The 21801-nt window shown below is 35.9% G+C and overlaps 1 protein-coding gene across 3 annotated transcripts in view; it reads left to right on the forward strand.

Annotated features, from left to right (window-relative positions):
- Window positions 1–71: 71 nt before the first annotated feature.
- tmem248 (transmembrane protein 248) overlaps window positions 72–21801 on the forward strand; it is a 23432-nt gene continuing 1702 nt past the window's right edge. Inside the window, exons 1-7 of one of the 3 annotated variants that reach the window (XM_005168624.6) lie at window positions 72–327; window positions 7284–7442; window positions 8605–8890; window positions 13625–13775; window positions 16568–16751; window positions 19960–20114; window positions 20247–21801. The exon at window positions 20247–21801 is cut by the window's right edge and continues 1702 nt beyond it. In XM_005168624.6, coding sequence (XP_005168681.1) covers window positions 325–327; window positions 7284–7442; window positions 8605–8890; window positions 13625–13775; window positions 16568–16751; window positions 19960–20114; window positions 20247–20283 — 975 coding nt within the window. In that variant the 5' untranslated portion in view covers window positions 72–324 and the 3' untranslated portion in view covers window positions 20284–21801. 3 annotated transcript variants of the gene reach the window in all.

The following is a 21801-nucleotide window of genomic DNA, read 5'->3' on the forward strand; positions in this document are numbered from 1 at the left end:
TGGCATGCTTAGCGCTGTGGTAAGACCCGCCCCGCGTGATCGAGGCGTGCGTCGAGAAGTGAAAGTAACGCGATTGGTTCTTCTGGTTTCCAAACACAGAAGGCATCCACAGTCAGCTTCCGTCAACCAGCAGCCCGCTTCCCAGTTGCAAGGCCACACAAAAACCGTGTTTCGAGATTATTATAACGTACTTGCAAATAATGGGAAGGAGTGTCGTGGACTCCTACATCGCTGTCAGCTGTTTGTTTGTCGCTCAGGCCCGCTAGCCTTCGAGTCTGTTAGCGTTAGCCGCCTGCAGCTGTCGTGCGCACTCGCGGAGCCAAAATGGTGAGTTTGAGATTTCCAGCTTGTTTCAAGAACAACTCTTAACAGGTCATATTTGTGTGGTTACATGATAACAGATAAACACAATGGGTGTTACAAGACTCATAGTTTGTTTTTGTGTGTGTGTGTGAATTTTGTAGAGAGACATGTAACTGTTAGTTCAGAATGGAGCTCGTAGCTAACACAAGGAGCTAGACGTCGGACTTGTGTCAAAACCTATTGGGCTTTCTTCCTTTACTCCATTTACGGGTGTCACAATACTTGTCAGTGATGTCCTAAGGATACCGTTTTGATTGGTAGCTCACTGATATTTAGCACTGAGCCGTCGTGTAGATTTGATAGTCTGATATGTGCCGCAGACTGTGACTAAGGGTCGAGAGATCGAGGCCATCAGCAGCGACTGCAGTCTGGGAACAAATATGACACACGCCAAGGGAACATCGCTGAGTGTACTTGTCAGCCCCTGTGCTGTCTGCAAAGTTGTGATGGAATGGTAGGGAAATTAGCAGTGGTGATTCCTGTTTCTTTCGGCTGTGCCAATCAGGTTTGTTTACATCGTATGAGGGAGAGATATTTTGTGTGTAAAAAATGCTATCGTCATTATATGTACTTGTCTCTCATCTGTCTGTTGTAAATTCTTAAGTGTATTTGTCATCAGAAGAACAAGTGTATAACTTTAGCAAATCAGAAATAACATTACTGTAATTGTTTACCCATGACAGTTTGAGGTGGCATGTGAGCAATTCTGTAGTTGATCACAGCCATGTTAAATAAAAATAACTCTTATTTCATTTGTATTCTTTTTTATTATTGTTTTTATCTGGTGAAAATGTATTCATATCGCAAAATAACAAAATACCGCTATGTTCGATTTTTTTCGAATATCAGTGCAACCCTGCTTTCAGACATGAAGGGTCTGTTCTTTGTATGTGGACTACTCAGTTGGCTGGATTTGGTTATTGACAGTTTGACACGATCCAGGATCATTTTATTCTTAAAGAATAAATCCTTTTATCTTAAAGTTGTTGTCATAGCAACAGTTCTGGTAGCTCAAACCTGCTCGGGAGCTGGCTTATTTTACATAAACATGATTAGATCGGGTCATTTCAAGCAAAGGTAATCATGAAAGTATGTACCGAATGCTAATATTTTCTTACAGTATAGTAGTTATTTACACTTGGCAAAAAAGTAAAAAAAAAAAAAAAAGCATGTATATTTTAGTTTAAAATACGCATATACTTAAAAATGTATAAAATAATAAAAATAAAACTGAGTTAAGTCAAAGTTTTTAAAGCCGTAAAAATTCTGATATATCGTTCCATGGTTTCCGCTACATTCATTCTTCTGTGGCGGGGCGCCACACCAAAATTTATCCCGCCACAGCTACATTACAACATCTCATTCAAAACGTTCAGTCGTGTATTTTTGAATAGCGGGTTATAATCGCACCAAAACGTATTAACAGGTAAGTGAATTATAACAGCGTGAACTTTTCTGTACCGTACAGAAACCGTACTGTGTTATTTGTTTAACCCTTAATGGTTACGTGCTGACTGACTGACAGGTGCGTGAAGTGTGAGGCCAGCAAAAACGACGTAGCTTTCAGTTAAATTTACAGTTTCTATAAGTATACTTTATTGATAAAGGTCTAGGGCTCTGCATATTAGTGCCTACCAGCTTTAGTACAGTTTGTGTATGATCATAAACATGCACAATTTTCGACTTTTTTTTTTTTTTACTTAATTAATGCAGTCTTGCACATGTTATAATGGCTAATATGGCAGTGATTTGATGATTCAAAAGTTGCAGGCACCTTTACCGGTATTAAAATGCTTTTTTGATGCAAAATTAATTTAAACTGCCAGTTATTCATTACGCAGATTAAGAAACTTGAATAGGCCTAGCCTACTATAATAAAGAAAATCTGCTCTAATTGTACAACTAAATACATTGCTAAATACACATGAAAGTGTGAAGCCTGCAGCCCACAACAAAGGTGGACAGTTATTGCGTATCGTATCAAAACATTTTCTATGAATTTTACACCACTGGCGCCGACAATTTTATGTAATTTTGCTCGCATGGATGATTGTATATTAATCAGATGATGTCATTATTACGCTGCTTTGCTGTCAGCCAATCACTACTTTGCTTGTCGTGATTTCGAGGATCGATAGATCTGTCCTTCACAACACACGCAGCGATTTCAGATCAGATTATCCAGACATTTTAATCTGATTCGTCAACTTGTTTAAAGAACCAAATTAGCTAGATATCAGTTATCAAGATTAAAAGATTCAGGATCTGTCAAATCATCTTGGATCATTTAGGCGAGGTATGAAGAACAAACCCCAGAATTAATAATACTGTGGAACAGGGGTGTTCAAACTCGACCCTGACCAATTTTAGTTCCAACCCCAACTAGACACGCATTGGCCAGCTAATCCAGCTCTTACTAGGCTTTCTAGAAACAGGACACCAGCCCTCCAGGACAGAGTTTGGACACCCCTGCTGTAGAACAAATTAAAGTCTAGATCAGGGCTGCTTAACCCTGTTCCTGGAGAGCTACCTTAATGCTTGGCTCCAAACCTGACCAACCACACCTAAACCACCTTTATAGAACCTGAACAGCACTTAATAATTACTGTGTTTGATTTGTGTTGTAACTGAAAGCTGCAAGAATGTAGACCCTGGTCTAGATGTATCATATAATGGTGCCATGCTATGCATGTTCACATTCCTCTCGTTTTTAACAAAATGGTTAAATTGGTTCAAAAATTTACTCTAAAATTGTAAAAATTTACTCTAAGAGAATTATTCTCTTTTTCCGGACTACAATGGGGAGATATAAAAATGGGCTGTTGCACTTTTCTATACAGTGGTATATTATATGAACGGTGAATAAAACTGGGGATCAGACAGTGGCCAAGATTAAACTTAAATGAAATTTTGGTCATGTGGTGCATGTTGTATGCTCTAGTTGTTTGTAAGAAAATAATAATGAGCTGACCATTTGTCTTCGTGTGCACTTCCTTGAAAAATGTTGTTACTTCAGGGCTGAAATTCCAGCTGTCACATTGAAGTTACAAGAGCAGTTGATGTAATTTGATGCCTTTTTGTTGTGATAAACACAATAGTTAGTTTATTTATCTATGAAAATGAAGTACATGGAATGTGTTTAGCCACATTTCTGTTTTGTTTTTTGTTTTTTATGAGTAAACTGCATCGGTAATAGTCTAATGCAGGGGTCACCAACATGGTGCCCGTGGGCACCAGGTAGCCCGCCAGGTTCACATGAGTTGCCCGAGGGCCTGTTCTAAAAATAGCTCACCATAGCACCACATATGAGTAAGCTGCATCTAATTTTTTTTTTGTTTTATTATTATTTTTTTAAATAAATATTCTTTTTAAATTACACTTACATTGGTGTAAATTAGAAAATTACTTTAAGTTATACATTAAAAAAAAAACAATTTCAGACAAATGAAGTGTTGCATATTGATATTTATCTAACTTGTTAAATCATTGTTGACAACTACTGTGGGAAATCCTTAACATGATCAATGTCTTCTCATAGATAAATAGTATTAATTATTAATAATAACATATAATTAAAAGTAAATTAAGAAAAATGTGTTATTTAATAACTGGTAGCCCTCCACACTAATCGGTACCCTAGAAGTAGCTCTCAATTTCCAAAAGATTGGTGACCCCTGGTCTTATGAATGTGCATTTGTGCAGTCAATGTCAGTAGAGCTCTGCATGATTCTGGCTAAAATGACAATCATGATTTGTTTTGCTTAAAATCAAGATCACCATTTTCTCATGAGCCTGTAGATGTAAAATAAAGGTTAGTATGAGTAGGTTATTATTGTTATTTCCATATGGTAAAACAACAATAATAATATTGTAAGACCGTTTTTTCACTGGTAAAATGAAACATTTGTCATTATCAGATTCCCTCTCGCATTATATTCAGCATTATACAGGCTAGAGTAGTTTTACTGACACTGTAACATTTATTTATTTTCATGCACAACTCTGTGTTCGATATGAGAAAAAACAACAACTCTAAAATGCGATATGATCATTTAAATGATGTGTGCACCTGACGAGTGCGGTTCATGGCTGTCGTCACTCTGAGAACACAAAAATAAAAACATGCATGCAAATCATACTTCCCACACGGTTCCCCAAACATCACTCATCATGTGAATCAAACTGAAGATTATGTACATCTTTATTACCTGTTATTCTCAGCCTATGCAGGTTCTGTTCACCAAATTAGACATTATTGGCTTGCGTGTGCACACCCTCTTTGTTTACCCTGTAGTAAACAAACATTGCATCAGCTCGTGTGATTTTGTGGCTTCGTACAAGTCATTACGTTCCTGACCTTGAAAATATAATTGGCTGAATCGTAGAAAAGCTAAATTAAGATCGCGTGTAGGGTCGAATAGAGATCGCCATCTTTTTGATTAATCGTGCAGCCCTAAATGTCAGTATTTTCAAATTAAAAATACTTTAAATTAAGGTTATAATTTTTATATATTAATTCTTGTTACTGTTATTATCAACCTATGCACGAGAAGGACAATTTCTCATTTGGTTTAAAAAAGAAAGGTGGCATATGGAATTAGAACAACACCAGGGTGATTAATGATAAATGAGTCATTTTCATTTTGGGTGAACTATCTCTTAAGGCCAGTTCACACCAACAGTGATAACCATAACTTTGAATGATCAAATCAGTTTTTCTATGCTTTCAGTCTAATTTTTATGTTTAATATGCAATTTATTTTAGTTTTGCAATGCATATTGTTGTTTCTCTATATAATCAACAACCTAAAATAAAATAAAATAGTTAATTTCTACATTATAAATATGATTTTTGTTCATGGTGCTTCTTGAAATTATTGTTATTCCCCCAATGAAGCAGTATTGTTCTTTTAAAATTTACTCATGGGGCCCAATCGCTATTCTACCCCTTAGGCCTTCCCCTTAACTTCCCCTTGTACTAATTCTCTTTAGCTTGAAGGTGTAGGGCAAAGACTACGTACCCCTCGAAAGAGAGGTTTTTCAGGACCACACTGGAAACCAAGGGGTAAAAAAACTTTTCCAGAACATACCAGCTACAACGGCAGCATAGCACCCGGAAGTCAGGAGATGCACAAATAAGAATTTTTGTTTGTCATTATTACGAATTTTTACATAAAAACAAGCATATGTTTTAATACATTTATAATTCAATGTAGATTGTGCCAAAGCAGCTTCACATAGAAGGTTTACCATCATGCTTTTAAAAAAAACAACAAAAAAAAAAAAACGGCAAAATAAAAAAACGCTACATTTCGCTATCAGTAATCCTTAATAATAATAACTGTATAGTAGTCCCACAATATTCTGTCACCCGATGACACTCAAAATAGCCTTTCAGAAAAGTCTAGTGGCTGGGAATGGGCTTTTTACAGTGTCTGGTAGGGCTGCACGATTAATCGAAAAAAGATCACAATCTCGATATGACCCTACACACGATCCTAATTAAACTTTTTTTACGATTCAGCCAATTATATTTTCAAGGTCAGGAGAGAAGAAAAGGCGGCCCCACATATCTTCACAGCAACACTGACACCTTCAAATGGCGTTAAAAGTGTCACATACTTTACTTATTTGAAATAATTTTACCCAAAATGTAATTTGTCTTCATGTAATGATGCATTCACGGTCGCGAAATCACACGTGAGCTGACGCACTGTCTGTTTACTGCCGAGAACGTGGGCACGTGCACGCAAATGACGCCTACTTCGGTGAACATACCCTGCATATGCTGTGAATAACAGGTAATGCAGTTGTAAATAATGTTCAATGTTTACTTGTCAGTATAACAACCCTAGCCTATATATAATGGAAATATAAAGGTCTAATAATGTTGACAGATGACAAGCACATGTCTTAAACATAATAAATCAACTTTATAATTATGAAGTTACATTTCTGATGTCATCATTTTACTATGAATTAACAAACAGGACATATTGAAAGTCTTTTCAAGTCCACCATAATACAAAATGTAGCATTTTAAGTAACAGTATACCTACACATAGGCCTAATATTGTTGCTGTTTTACCATGTGTTTGAGAATTTACAATAATAATAGGCTGATCATGTTAACTTTTATTTTACATTTACAGAATCGTGAGAAAAAATTGTGATCTTGATTTTAAGCAAAAAAAAAATGCGATTCTCATTTTTGCCAGAATCGTGCAGCCCTAGTGTCTTTATTGACAGAATTTTCACTTTCTATCTATCACAAAAATCTCTTTCCTTATAGTGACTTAATGTCATTATTTACATAAATTAATCCGATTGTTTTTTGGTGTTTGCTGTTTTTTTTTGTATTTATGAAATTTTTCAGCCAGGTACAAGCTCAGGGTGTTTACTTATCATAGTCTGTCTTAATACTTTTTACTAACTCATTGAGCCTTTGTTTGTTTGAGTTGGTTTATATGTGTGGGTTGTAGAGTTCTTCACTATTCTTGCATCATCTTGAGTTGTTTTCGATGCAGTCTACAGAGATTTATCCCTTTAAACATTCTCAAGCTGCAGTACTTTTTTTGAAAAAAAAAATAAAAAATTAAAACTTTTTTTTATATGATAATTGTCAGAATGTATGTCAGAAGCTAGACAACAAATGCTATTGGAGTTTTGTCTTGTAAATGTGGTAAACTTCACAATTCAGCTATTGTTGTATTAAGTGAAGAGAGGCCAAATGAATGCATAAAACCGAAATATTGAGTTAGAGAGATGGATGCTAGTGTGTGGCATACCTTTGTGCCTTACTGGTGTGTTTGAGAATACGTACCAATTTTTATTAGAACATAATGACAGGAATTAATTGTGAATCTCCTCTTTAGATGCATGCAGTTACTGATCAATGTACAATTTCCGTTTTGTTGCAGGTGTTGTTATTGAATCCACTGGAGAATCTGAAGACCTACATAAGTAACCGTCCTCCGCTGGTCATTTTTATGGTTAGCGTCAGTGCTGTGGCCATCGCTTTCCTCACTATAGGATACTTCTTTAAGATCAAGGAGATCAAATCACCTGAGATGACTGAGGTAGGAAGTAACCCAGAATGTGAGAGAACCATTGAAAATCACAATCACAGAAGTATAGGTATAAAACTAACTTTATATAATATATAAATTCCAAACTGAGTTTTTTTTTTTTTGTTTAAATTATCACATTACTGAATAAAAAATAATCACCTTTTTAAAATTGAGGATTCAGATAAACATTGGATCAGTAATTTTGTGCCTGTAGGAGGCAACAAGTAACTAAAAAAACTATTGTCATTGAATAATATTTTTCAAAAATGCTGATTCATCCAGTAGTGAAACAAGTTAAGGCTTTATAAATGAATTATTCATTCAAACATAAATTTATTTTCAAACAATTCATTTAAATTAATATTTTTAAACAAACTATTAACATTTTGTCGGAAAACATGTTATATGAATAATTTGTTTATTCAGAATTGTGTTTTCTTTTTCTTTTTAAATTTATTTTTATTTCAGTTAATTTTATAATTACGACGAAAACATAAACCATGGAATGTTGACACTGAAACTCAAAATAATATACCATCTGTTTTACATATGGTTCCATTCAAAGGTTTGGAAAGGTATAATTTAAAAAATATATATTTTGTAAGAAGTTTCTGAATGTTCACCAAGCATTTATGTGATCAAAATGCAGTTAAACTGTAATATTGTGATTTATGTTTGTACAATTAAAAATGACTAGTTTTCTATTTTATCATATTTTAAAATGTAATTTATTTCTGTGATGCCAAAGCTGTATTTTCCAGTCTTCAGTGTCACATGATCCTTTATTTTAATGGGACCTCAACAAGGAGTTTTTGAAGAATAGAAACTTTAGAAATGATTAGAAAAAAGCATTTATTTAAGGTAGTTGTATGAAAAGTGTTACATGCACAGTATTACAAAAAATCGGTTTCTTCTGGCAAACAGTGTATGCATTCTTGCTAAATATTAAACTCTTAACTAATCTCAAACTTTCTTTTTTGGTGTTGTATGGAAAACAATATGGGTGACATATTTCTAAACATTTCAAGATACTTCAAAAAATGTTTGTGTTGTTTCAGTATGCACATGAGAATCCCTGGCCATAAATACATAAATATTGTACATGAAAGGCAGGAAATTAGCTTTGTTTCATCATTTTTTTGACCATTGTGTCATTTCTTTTACCCTGTAGGATTGGAACACATTCCTTCTCCGATTCAATGAGATTGACTTTTGCATCTCTGAAAATGAGACGCTCAAGCATGGCTTGAATGAGTCCATCACGCCAGAGAGCACAGTTACCAGCAGCCAGACGCGATCCAGCACCCAGTCGCCACCTCTACTAGAGGACCCGGGTCCCATCAACATCTCTGTGGCCATCACACTGACCCTAGATCCGCTGAGGCCATTCGGTGGCTACTCACGCAATATTACTCACCTTTATGCCAGTGTGCTTGGGCAGCAAGTTGGCCTTGCTGGTATGCATCTATTGTTTTTTGTGTGGGTGTTTGTTGAAAATTTAACTTTGAAGTCAATAGTCACATCACAGGATCTGCAATGTAGAGATGGAATTATAAATAACCAAAAACCAGAGAATGTGCTTTATGGAGGCATTGCATAGTTTAAATGTTTTTTTTGTTTTTTTTGGTTGTTAGTATGGTTTTAGGATATCTATAAGCTAGTGTGCACCAAAACAGTGACAATTTGTGTTTCGAAGATGTAAAACTGATATAAACACACAAAGTTTGTCACTTCCACCCTAATTACGATTTTTAATCATGCCATCTCTTCAGTTTCTCATCAAATCTTGACCAATCAAACGCTCTCTAGTATCAGACATGCCCCGCCCCCTTCAAGACACTTTACATTTGATGCGCTTGAACTCAACCACTCATGCAGAGTGGGGTGAAAACAAGTTTTTTTTTTTTTTAAGAGGAGGGGCTACACTATGTCCCACTCTCTTTCATGTTTTGGTTGAGATTACGTCAAACATAGAATAAAAAATGCACATTTCAAAGCACTTCACAGGACCATAATAGAGGGATTGTCTGCATACTACTAAAGTTTATCATTTGCATTAGGGCTGCACAATATATTTAAAATTTATCGTTATCGCCATGATATTAAATGCAATATACATATCGCAGACATGTATGATAAATTACATTGATTTTATGCATTGGTTGTTTGTCTAAATTTGACCAATCAGATGAGGCCTTGCTCTCTTTATCCCAACCTCCCTAGTAGCTGTTCTGCTATTGGCTGAGGCGGTGAATCCAGAGCTGAAAATAAATACTAAAGATGGGAATCGACCTGAGAGAGAGAAATATCACAACAGCTAATCGGAGTCAGAATGTCTGCTGAGGTTTTCACTCATTTTATAGTGTTTATAGACTAAATGTTTGCACCTTGCACCTTGTTTTTTGGTCTGAATTAGAGTTAATTAGATCTGAAAATATATTTTACCTGTTTGTTGTAATATCATTAAAAATTTATTTTAAGACATAGCTAATAAAAATAGAATTTTCAATGAAATGTTATATTATAAGATATACCATTATTCAATACTCAACAACAGTATTGCCCAGTGTGCATGTGTTTTTAAGGCCGGTGACTGTGAAAATTTGAAAGGGGAGATTAAAGCATTCAACCATAAGAGATTGAAACATTAGTAAATTTAATAGACACATTTTATTGAATTATTTGTACAATTTTACATTTGATTATTCATTATTTGTAGCTGTCTTGAACAAGATTATTAAAGTTAACAAAAACGAACGAAGAAACAAAAACTAAAATTTAAAATCATTGTTGTTAACTGAAATAAAAATAAAAACGTGTTTAAAAAAAATATAAGTAACTGATACTGTATTGTGTGCATACAAAACTTACTGAAACCCACTAAAATTATAGCGGACATGTCCTTCGTTTTCATCTTTATAAATGTATTTAAAACATAATCTTACTGTATGCCTTTTAGAAGTAAATCTATTTACTTTGTGCTGCCAGATGTTTGACCTGTACGGCACCTCAGAGTTTTTGATTTCATTGGCCAGATCAAGCCTCCTGTCAGTCCTTGTTTTTGCTCCTGCGACCAAAAACAACAAGCGGACATGACAGCAGCACGATGACAGCATTAAATACAACCCAAGTAGACAATTAAAAGTATTAATTTAACACGTTTGTGCCAAATAATGGGTTTTATTTCTGTATTAGTGATTAGTTTTATAATATTTATTCTAATGATTTTGAATCTTGCACAGAACAAAGATCCTTTTTTACCAAAAAAACTAAAGCTAATACTGAAACTAAACTAAAACTAAAACTAAACTAAAATCAAGCAATTTCAGAATATAAAAAACTATATATATAAATATATATTATAATAAATCTGTGACTAAAAACGAATTAACACTAAATGAATTTGAAAACAAAACGTCAACACAAAATAAAAACTAAAACTTGTTTAAAAATCCAAAACTATTATAGTCTTGGTCCTGAATGCAGTTTAATGCATAATTCACTCTCCTGCAAGATCACACCAATCAATCTAGATTAAAGAAGTCTTTCCAAATAGAGCTATACAATCCATCTGCTGAAATATTCATATCACAATATATACAGCAAAAAAACTAAATTTTGTGATGTCCCATTTTTTTAATTCTATGCAGCCCTACTTTCAGAACATACCTTAATGCCTTCATTGATTTTGCCTGCTGTTTTTTCCCCCGCTTTATACACTTCTACTATGCACTAAAGTTCCATTGACACTAAAGCATTTTAGTTTTAAAGCGCATATATTGAATTGCGTAAACTGAATTAAATGTTTTGAAAATTGCCGAAGACACTGTTATAGTATTGACGTTCTGAAACAGACCTTTGAAAATGGAGATGTGGCCACTACTGCTCTCTATCTGGTCTTTTAGACTAGGGATGTCCCAATCAGGTTATTTTGCTTTTGAGTCATTTGATTTTGAGCATCTACCAAAACCCGTCCCGATACTTTTATAATACATAAAAAAAGAACAAAGAAGAGGGAAGAAATGTTGGATGTTCCTTCTTTTTTATTTAATTCACCTTATTTTAAAATTCAAGAACTCTGTTAACAAACAGAGCACTACTGCGAGGCAGCTTGAACAATCAAGTAATAAATAACATCAATTTGTTACTTTTGGACTTTAGTGCAACAGTAAATAAAAAAAATAAAAAAATAAAATAAACACAAATAACACCTCAACTTAAAACACCCGGCAGGCAATCCCGAGTTTACATATCTCACAGTTTGCTATGGCAATGTTGTCATCATCAACTTAAAATACTTCCAGACTGCAGACATATGCTCTTCGCTTTAAGCTGCTTCCATGTTTCACTTTGCCGGCATTTAACCAATAGCGTCTCTGCAACAAAGTGATATCATACAGCATGCGTTGCTGTTTCTGTGTGATGTCAAGAAAGAGGTCTTACTCTGCTATCGCATAACTAGAAGTGTGTTAAACAATCAGAATATATATATATATGTGTGTGTGTGTGTGTGTGTATATACAGTATATATATATATATATATATATATATATATATATATATATATATATATATATATATATATATATATATATATATATATATTCAGAAGAGAAAATATTTTCAGACAAACTGTGAAAATGTCCTTGCTCTCTTAAACATTATTTGGAAAATATTTAAAAAAGATGAAAAAAAATCGAAGGAAGCTAATAATTCTGTCTTCAACTGTATACACACACACACATACACGCGTCCGATTTCGATCAAGTCTGAAACTGCATGATTGGGCCCGATTTCCAATCATGTGATTGGATCTGGACATCCCTATTCTAGACTATTGTGTATTGCTCCCTGATTCGTCAAGCCCCTTGCATATGACCATGACACGAGCGGTAGACCAAGTATGTATGCTGGCAAAATATATGCCCGGTGAATGTCAATAATCATGTTTACTGCATTTTAGTCTGTATAGTGTGGACGAAGATCATTTTTCTGAAACACAGTAAAAGCACTAGTCTGAACAAGGAGCGTTTTCGGTAAACAATCACTGCTCAAAAAAAAAACAGCTTAAACCAGCCTGGGCTGGTTGGCTCGTTTTAGCTGGTCGACCTGCCTGGTTATAGAGGGGTTTGGACCATTTCTAGGCTGGTTTCCAGCGTGGTCTCAAGCTCGAAAATGACCAGTTAAAACCAGCTTGACCAGTCTGGTTGAGGCTGGACCAAGCTGGTTTTAGCTGGTCATCTCCCAGCCTGACCAGCTAAGACCAGGATAGAAATAGCTGGTGGACCAGCCTGAAAATGGCCAAAACCCCTCTAAAACCAGGCTGGTCGACCAGCTTAAACCAGCCAACCAGCTTAGGTTGGTTTAAGCTGTTTTTTTTTCAATAGGGATGGCTAAATGCCACTGAAGGGGATTTTACTTTGCTAATGGAGAAAATATAGTGAGTGTTTAGTCTAGTTTTTAGGTGTATTGATACAGGCCAAATCACATTCAGCGTGGAAAGATCATTGAAACAAGCTTATGTGTCACTAATAAAATCACATGGTGTCTGCAGGGTCTTGATCAATTGATAAATCAATTTAGAGAAATTTTAAGGCCCTTAAAAGTATTAAAAGTCTTAAATGCTATTTTACAAAGTTTTGTATCATTTTTGATTGTAAATGTATTGCTGTATGATAAAGTTTGCCTTAATTAAAGCTGCGAATATTGGGGTGCTGTGTAATCAATGAAATCCTGCTAGATTTTACATTGTGTTGCTTTGTTTACTGTAATAACCAAAGCAAGACCTATAGGTTCTGTAGGTGCCACCTGCTGAATACATATGGGAATTTTGTCCAAAACAATACCCTTCAGACTATTGACTGATGGTGTACAACATATTTTCCAACCAAAAGGCTGTTTGACTGCAGCAGTTGAATAATGACATTGTGTAAAATTCTGAATAAAATTAACCCTCTAAGGAAGTTTCAGCTCTACAGATCTGAGAGAAACACCACTGTTGTGATATTTTTTTTTTCTACGTTTTTGAACGTAGTCCAATTATAACAATGGTCTATTGTCCACCAAGGGATAACAGTGGGAGAGAGGCCGGAGCTGAATACCTTCTAGATATCACTTGCAGGCACATCTAAGCTCCCTTTGTTTAGCAGAACATGCTGACTGTGTGTGGGTGTGTGTTTGTGTCATTAAAGGCAGAGAGGCCCATGAAGAGATGAACATCACTTTCACACTGCCGGTAGCCTGGAACTCGGATGAGTGTGTTCTGCATGGCCGCTGTGAGCAGATGGTCTTCAGCACCTGTATGACCGTCACAGCAGCCAGTAATGTCTTCCCAGTCACAGTGTAAGTTTCTGTACAGACTAGTGTTGTCACGGTGGTAAATCATGGTACATTTCTTGACGGTTAGTAATATTAAATATTAACTTACCTGTAAATGTGTTTTACATAGCAGGTCCCTACTGCAATTTTGTTTTACAGTAAAATGGTCTTACTTCTTGTTATGGTTAAATGCCCTTTGCCACATTTTAATTGTGTATAGGATGACACTTTTTACAGTACTTTTATTTTATCTACATTTCACACTAGCACTACAAAACCTTTATTTTTAATATCTACTATTGATTTTTAATAAATTCCAAACAAGTGACACATTTTTTCATTAACTGTCTGCTTTTTGTCTTTAACTACAATAGCAGTACTTGATTACTTAACACAGTAGTGTTATGCGTTTATGATGTTTAAAAGGGATGCTGTAACAAATGTAATGTGTGCGACAGAACGAGGATGAGGCAGGAATCAATTCAGAATTTAAGCTTTTTAGTGCGTACTTGCACTATGCTATACGAGTGTCCATTTCCCAGATCATTTGAGAAGTGTGAGTGCTCTGAATCGGGCTCAGGCGCGGTTCAATTGGCTGGACCTGGCTCGGTTGGAAGAGGTGTGCCAGAGCGTGGCTCACTTGGGCTTGGGCATCTTAGCCCAAAACTGAAGATGAGACATGACTTTTAAGGGGCTGTTTTATATGGATCTATTAATCATTCTTACTGTTCAATTAACACAAACTGTCGTAGATTATTAAAGACGCAAAACCCCTCACTGCATGACAGCTGCACCTTTAGCAAACCTCCTAATACCTGCAGCACAAGGACTTTAATATTATTTGAGCATCAAAAGTGGCTGATCTGTTCGGCGAAATATTTAACTGCGTATCACTGCATATCAAACGACTTAAACGATAGAACTAATGAAATCTCCACTGTGCTGAGCGAGAGCGCTTCTTAAACTGAACAGCGCATCATCGATGATGTAAGCGTGCTCAGGCCCCTCCCGTCGAGGGAGACAGGGGTCCCCCACAAGCGTGCTTCAGCCCTGTTCAAGGCAACTGTACATAGTGTGAGTACGCCCCTACTCAATGGTTTAAACCAGGGGTGTCCACACTCGGTCCTGGAGGACCAGTGTCCTGAAGAGTTTAGCTCCAACCCTAATCAAACATACCTGAACCAGCTAATCAAGCTCTTACTATACTAGAAACTTCCAGGAACGACTTTGGACGCCCCTGGTTTAAACAAAATATGTAACGGTAATATTGGGAAAAAAGAAATAAACATTTACAATATTCTCTTTAAACAAAAACATTGAGTGTAAGCCAAATCAAAGAAATTAACTAAACAACACAATCCTCAAGTCTAATGTCTAAACTAGGCAACAAAAATAAATAATGAAAATGAAACCTGATATCTTTAGTGTACACGACAGCCGATCTAAACTTGAGACAAGATGACAAAGCACTAATCTAACAGAAACAAGCTAAACTAAAATTAACAAGAATTTAACAAGAACATCATAAGACTTAGTTTAGAATCACACAACAACTATCAAAGCATTTACTTAAAGCCAACAAAGTTTAACAAGTAAACTCGAATTATCACAATTAAACTGAGATAATAAATTACCAAACAGCCTAAGCATGCCAAAAACACAAAAGTTTGGAGGCACAAAGGTACGCCGAGGCAGAGCCGCACGACACATTGATTTATCTGAGCTTTAAATCCTCACTGCTTGTCCGGAGGACATTGGCGGAACTGGCACAGTCATGATGATTGACACTTAACTGAACCAATAAGAAACCTAAAGCCTGGTTTATACTTCTGCGTCAAGTGACCGGCGTAACCCACGGCGCATGCAACACCCGTAGCTGTGCATTTATACTTCTGCATGCTGTCTCTGTTGGTCTGCATTAACACTTCCGAAACTCTAGTTGGCAGTGAGGTGTAAATGTTCCTCTGTTTCGAGTTTCTTCGATGTTGTTTTGCTTTTCCTGAACACTTCCTGAATGTACAAGTGGCTCAAACTCGCTCATTTTGAGGCAGGAACCGGCGGACGTGCAACAACTTTAACTATGAGGTAAACTCAAAACAAAACTTTCCATCCGGAGCTCCTTCACGGGACTCCACACTTGTAAACAATCGCTCCATCAGGCTCGCACCATTCGCGCGGCTCTCGGTCCCGCCCAGACTCGTCAGCGCTACCAAGCCGACCAATCACAGAGCTTGCGCTACGCGTCGTTGCGACGTGTAGTTACATTTTTTGAGAGGTGCACGTCAGCGACGCCGACGGCCACGGCGAAGGGCTATGCGTCAGCGCCGTAGCATACGCCGCCGTTTGACGCAGAAGTATAAATCAGCCTTAAGAGTGGAGTGAGAAGCAGAGAGAGGAGGATGAGGAAAATAAATACACAAAAAAAACTAACATGGAACAAAACGGTGGAATACCGCAAATTCCTAGTATGCAGTAAGTTACTGTAAAAGCTTCAAAATGACCCACGATGCAGTGTATATTACAGTAGTGAACTGTAAAGAATGTATGTGGTATTCTACAGAGCGTTTTGGAGTATATAACAGTTGTTATAGTAAATGATTTTGCAGTAAGTAATAGTATATAAAATTTGGCCAACAGTGTAAATAAGCATGTTTTAAAGCTGGCTCTCTAAAATGTGATGAAGAAACTAGACTCTCTTTTTTTAATTCAGAAAAAATGTTAGTATATGCACAACTGAAGCTAGTTTAGGATAATTACTTAAGTTTCCCTCATCTAGAATGATTAATTGTATGCCTTGTTTTGCAAATCCTCTTCAGGCAACCGCCTCACTGTGTCCCAGAGACCTACAGCAATGCCACGTCCTGGTACAAGATTTTCACCACAGCACGAGACTCGGACACCAAGTACACGCAGGAGTACAACCCGTTCTGGTGTTACAAAGGTGCCATTGGGAAGGTGTATCACACGCTCAATCCCAAACTCACTGTCATCGTTCCAGATGTGAGTGTTTCGGCATCTGATGGTGATTAAAAAAAAGCTCTTGTTGATGCACAGTAGTAATGGATAGAAGACAGAACACCCTAGCAACCTTTAAACACTATATATAATGTCCTGAAAACAGCAACAGCACACTAGCATAGTGCAGACAAAAACTTTTTCACTTGTTGGTGTGTTTTGTGACCGCCATGAGATACCTGGAGTTACCTGCACTGTGCCACCTAGTGGCCAGGAGATATGTAAAACGGCTAGTCAAACTGTCAAAGGTTGTCCTTTTTTCTCTATGGGTCATTTTAAATATTGTCATAAAATTCTTTATTTAACATTTCTATAAATAAAGTTAAAGGTTAGCGCCATCTTGTGGTCAAAATTGTAATATAAATTTTTAAATGGTAATAGCTTTTTATTGCCATTATACTGGTTTGGATGGATTCCTTGATGCTAAAGGTTTTGAATTTTGTGTTAATAGATTAAACCACTTTTGTTTACCACATCAAAGCTTGATGTCAAACTGAGACCATATTTCTGCAAAGTTTTAATATTATTGCACCACATTGTATGTGTCTTTATCAACTGATATCAGGTATTATTAATGACAAGTGATAAATCACAGTGCTAATTCATGTTAACATGATTCAAGTCACTTTGACTTATTTTGAAGCTTATTCCGAGCCAACATTTATATAATTTATATATGTCTTAATTTTGGTCAGTGCCCTGATTCCGATATCAATATAATATTTAACAGCTTCAGAAAAACTAGCTGGAACTCCCGTTACACCTATACAAAGTCTTAAATTATTGTCCCAGTCCATGAAACCTCTGCCTATAAAACAATGTTTTTAAAATTAAACTAGTACACTATTTGTATTTAGCATCCATACAAACAAGAATGTGAAATAAACCATTAAAAACTTGTCTTTCACATTTTCTTTAACTTAAAACTGTAAAATAGCCTGATTATTCTTAGACTGGAATAACAAAAAGACTTCTTCAGCCAGGATAAAAAAGTGAGTTACATGAAAGAATGAAGACTAAGCAAAAAAAAAAAAAAAAAAACATTATGCATGGACTTCTCTTTTGCTCTTGTGCTGATGTTTCAGATACAATTTGGCTTTAACATTTTATGGTACCTCATTTTCTAACTCTCAAAGTATGACTACAGACTTCAGTTCCTTCAATCGATAATGAAAAAAAATTGAGATATAGTAGCAGCATTTTCTGCTTGCTTTTCAAACAATGTTGAGTGGATTCTTAAACAATGCTGTTTGGCCTTTGTATTCTTGCGATCAACAGAAATGTATGTGATTGACCACTGAATAGGCTTACATGGAAATGAACACACTGCGTAATGAAGCACCTTTATTGCGTATACATTTCAATTGCTGTTTGTAGCTTCACCGACAAAAGTGCACATGCAGTGGAGAACCCCATCGATGAGCGTGCGTGCATGGTGCAATCAAAATTCAAATATACCCTAGCATTTAGCGTCCATAAGGAAACGGGAGCATTGGAAGCAGTCTGAGCACACAGTTAAAGTCAGAATATTAAACCCCGTTTATTTTTTCCCCCGATTTCTGTTTAATGGAGAGATTTTTTCCAACACATTTCTAAACATAACAGTTCTAATAACTAATTTCTAATAACTGATTTCTTTGATCTTTGCCATGATGATATTTTACTAGACAGGGTTCAATGCTAATGATTTTTTATACGGGTCCGATCGGGCCATTGATTGAGATTTTTACTTGCCCTGTCAAAAATTTCACTAGCCCCACCAAAAAAATTAAAAAGTTAATAGCTATTTCTTAGCCACATATTTTAAATAGTGGCAAAATTATGCCTGTGAATCTAGAATTTAAACATTTTAAATATGTTAATAAATGTATAATGAGCAAAATTCAAGATTTTATGCAAATGAAAGAGCAGTTTGAAAAATGTGCTGGTGTTTTAATGCAATTCTAAATAACTTTTTATAAAAATGGCTTGCCAAACTGACAACTGTTTTTTTTTTTTGTTCTTTTTTTCAGTTTCTTAATTTTGTACCCATGTTATGGTCTGCTTCTAAGCCTTTAAAAACAGACGTTTTCTTTTAGCCTCATTGTTTAATTTTGCCGCCATGTTGCCATCTTTTCACTGTACTGGTTGTTACCAGGTTACAAAAAAAACATTATCATCGTTACTGGCCGATAGGGGCCAGTAACAATCCTGTCTACTGTCCCGAGTGACTTTCACGGTGGCCCCGGGCCACCGGGCAGTCCTTATTGTTGAGCCCTGCTAGATATTTTTCAAGACACTAGTATTCAGCTTAAAGTGACATTTAAAGGCTTAACCAGGTTAATAAGGTTAACTAGGCAGGTTAAGGTAATTAGGCAATTTATTGTACAACTATGGTTTGTTCTGTAGACCATTGAAAAAAAACATATCTTAAAGGGGCTAATAATATTGACCTTAAAATGTTTTTCAAAAAAAAATTAAACACTGCTTTTATTTTAGCAGAAATAAAAATAGTATCAGGCATACTGTGCAAAATTCTGACAGCTGATCATCATTCATGGTCAGATCCTATAATTTTTGAGGAAATATTAGAAATGTCCTTAAAAATCATATCACAAAAAAATAAAAAATAAAATTTACATTGAATTATTGCCCAGCCCTGCTGAATATTAAATGTTTGGTTCTTTTATAATTATTACATTATTATTTAGTTATTTTTGTCTTTGTATTTTTTTTTGTTACATTCTTTGTTGTACTTGGCCACTTAATTGCTGCTTGCAGCTATTTTTTTCCTATCCATGTGCTGGAGCCTTTTTTCAAAACTTACTTTAATTTATTTTAATAATTAATATTCAGTGCCTTTAAAGGCAACACAGATACTTATACTGGAACAGTGGTTAGTCCTAATAAAGTAAGGAATAAGCAGAAGGAATGTGGGAGAATGAATTAAAATTCATGTTTACATTTTTATTTGTATGCTGTTTTTTCTCTCCTCTGATATACCGGTACAAAATGTTATATATAGTATCAACCTAATCAGATTGAAGTCAATGAATTGATGATTATTTAGACTGATTAAAATATATCATTAATATACCCTAAACAGTTATAATTTGTACAGGAATCTTGTAGATGTGTATTTGAAATGAGAAGATTGGATTGTCATATATTCTGATATACCAGAATTGAAAGTGCGCTCCTTTTTCTTTGATAGGACGATCGATCACTCATTAACCTGCACCTCATGCACACCAGCTACTTCCTGTTCGTGATGGTCATCACGATGTTCTGCTATGCAGTCATCAAGGGCAGACCTGGCAAAGTTCGACAGAACAACCCTGATTTCTGTCAAGAAAAGGTGCGACTGAGGTGATCTGTGTGAATAATCTACTATTTAAAGCCTGGCTGAAAAGCCGTCTGGTTGCTGCTTCAGTTACATAAGAGCTCACATCAGGCGTACACCCTGGTTGGATACTAAAAGTGCCTGTTATTTTCCCACAGGTGGCCTTGTCAGCAGGATAAACGGGGTCAGAGGTGAACACCTGAAGCATATCGGAAAGGGAAGTGAGAATACTACATGTTGCCTACTGAACCCAGGAGAAGGGTGCAAAAAACAAAAACAAAACACAAAAAATGCTCTGTGAATGAATTTCTGCAATGTTGGGTCACTCCAACCAAAGACTTTTAAGTGCCTGTATCTACTGTGTAAATAATCATAAAGGACTCGAGTACAGAAGCAGTCTGCCTGAGCTTCCCCCTGCACCCTGTGCCATCCTGTAAATGTTCAGTATATCCAGTATCTCAAGAGGACGGCGAGCGATTGACTAGAGATGTTCAGATGGGGGAACATCACCTCCGTTCCTTTGATCCTTTCGCTCTTTGTGTTCTCACAAATATCGATCCTATTTCCTATGACCTTTGATTTCTTTGGAGGCGACCTTTGCCTTGTCATTCCTCTCATGTCTTTTGTCTTAACCGACCCTTTCGTATGCGTGTCCATTGCAGATTCTGCATTGGCTTTTCTCTTTGAGGATGCGTGGATCTTCTACCATAATCACGCTGCCGGTCAGGATCTTGGGGTGATTTCCTTCAGAGATGACAGTAGGCATCATTATGTTGTGTTCTTTTATCTTCACGACCCTATCTGTGAACATCTAAATAAATGCCTGGGTGAAAGTCGGATAGATGGGAATAAAAATGAGAAACGCCATGGTGTTTGTAAGTGGAGATGAAATGCCTCTCTTTTGGATTGATGGGTTTGCGTGTTGAAATATGTGGATTCATGGCCTTGGGCTTCATGTCTCATTTACTGTATGTCCATGTCTGTTTGTGGACACTTTAAATGAATGTATTTGTAAAAAAACAGGCAAATTAACAGCAGCGATGCAGCATCGTTCTCTTGTACATTTAACATTTTGAAGTTTAAACGATGAACATCATTATTGTAGAATTTTTTTTTTTACATTTTTTTTTTGTCATCACATTACCTAGTTTTGTTTTTACTTTATTCATTTGTCAACCATCCATTATTTCCTGCCTTTTCTTTATTTCCATTCATGCCTAATTTGATCCGTAATGCCTTTTTTTTGTGCAATATTTGACCTTTCATTTTGCCTTTATTTTAAAGGGATAGTTCATCCAAAATCAAGATATTTCTACACAAAAGGAGATATTTTTATAAATGCTGCTTGCTTAAACTCATTGACTTCTGTATAGAAAAAATACTATAGACGTCTACAGCATTCTTCGAAATATCTTCTTTTGCATTTAAAAGAAGAAAGAAACTCAGAAAGCACTTAATGATGAGTTCATTTACATTTTTCGGGTGAACTATCCCTTTAATGTCTTATCATGCGTCATATCCTGTATTCATGCATGAAACGCATTTCTTCCTCTCCATCCTGTGTAGTTCATGCTCCTATTTAGTGTTGCGTTGAATTTTTGTCCTTTTCCACTTACACAGTTTAACATATAACAAATTTTCCCATCATGCCTTGCTTAATTACAGCTGTTTGAAATCACATCAGTAACAATTCATCAGCTTTCCCGCTCTTCT

This window comes from Danio rerio, chromosome 5 (genome assembly GCF_049306965.1).
Source record: "Danio rerio strain Tuebingen ecotype United States chromosome 5, GRCz12tu, whole genome shotgun sequence".
NCBI classification, from domain to species: Eukaryota; Metazoa; Chordata; class Actinopteri; order Cypriniformes; family Danionidae; genus Danio; species Danio rerio.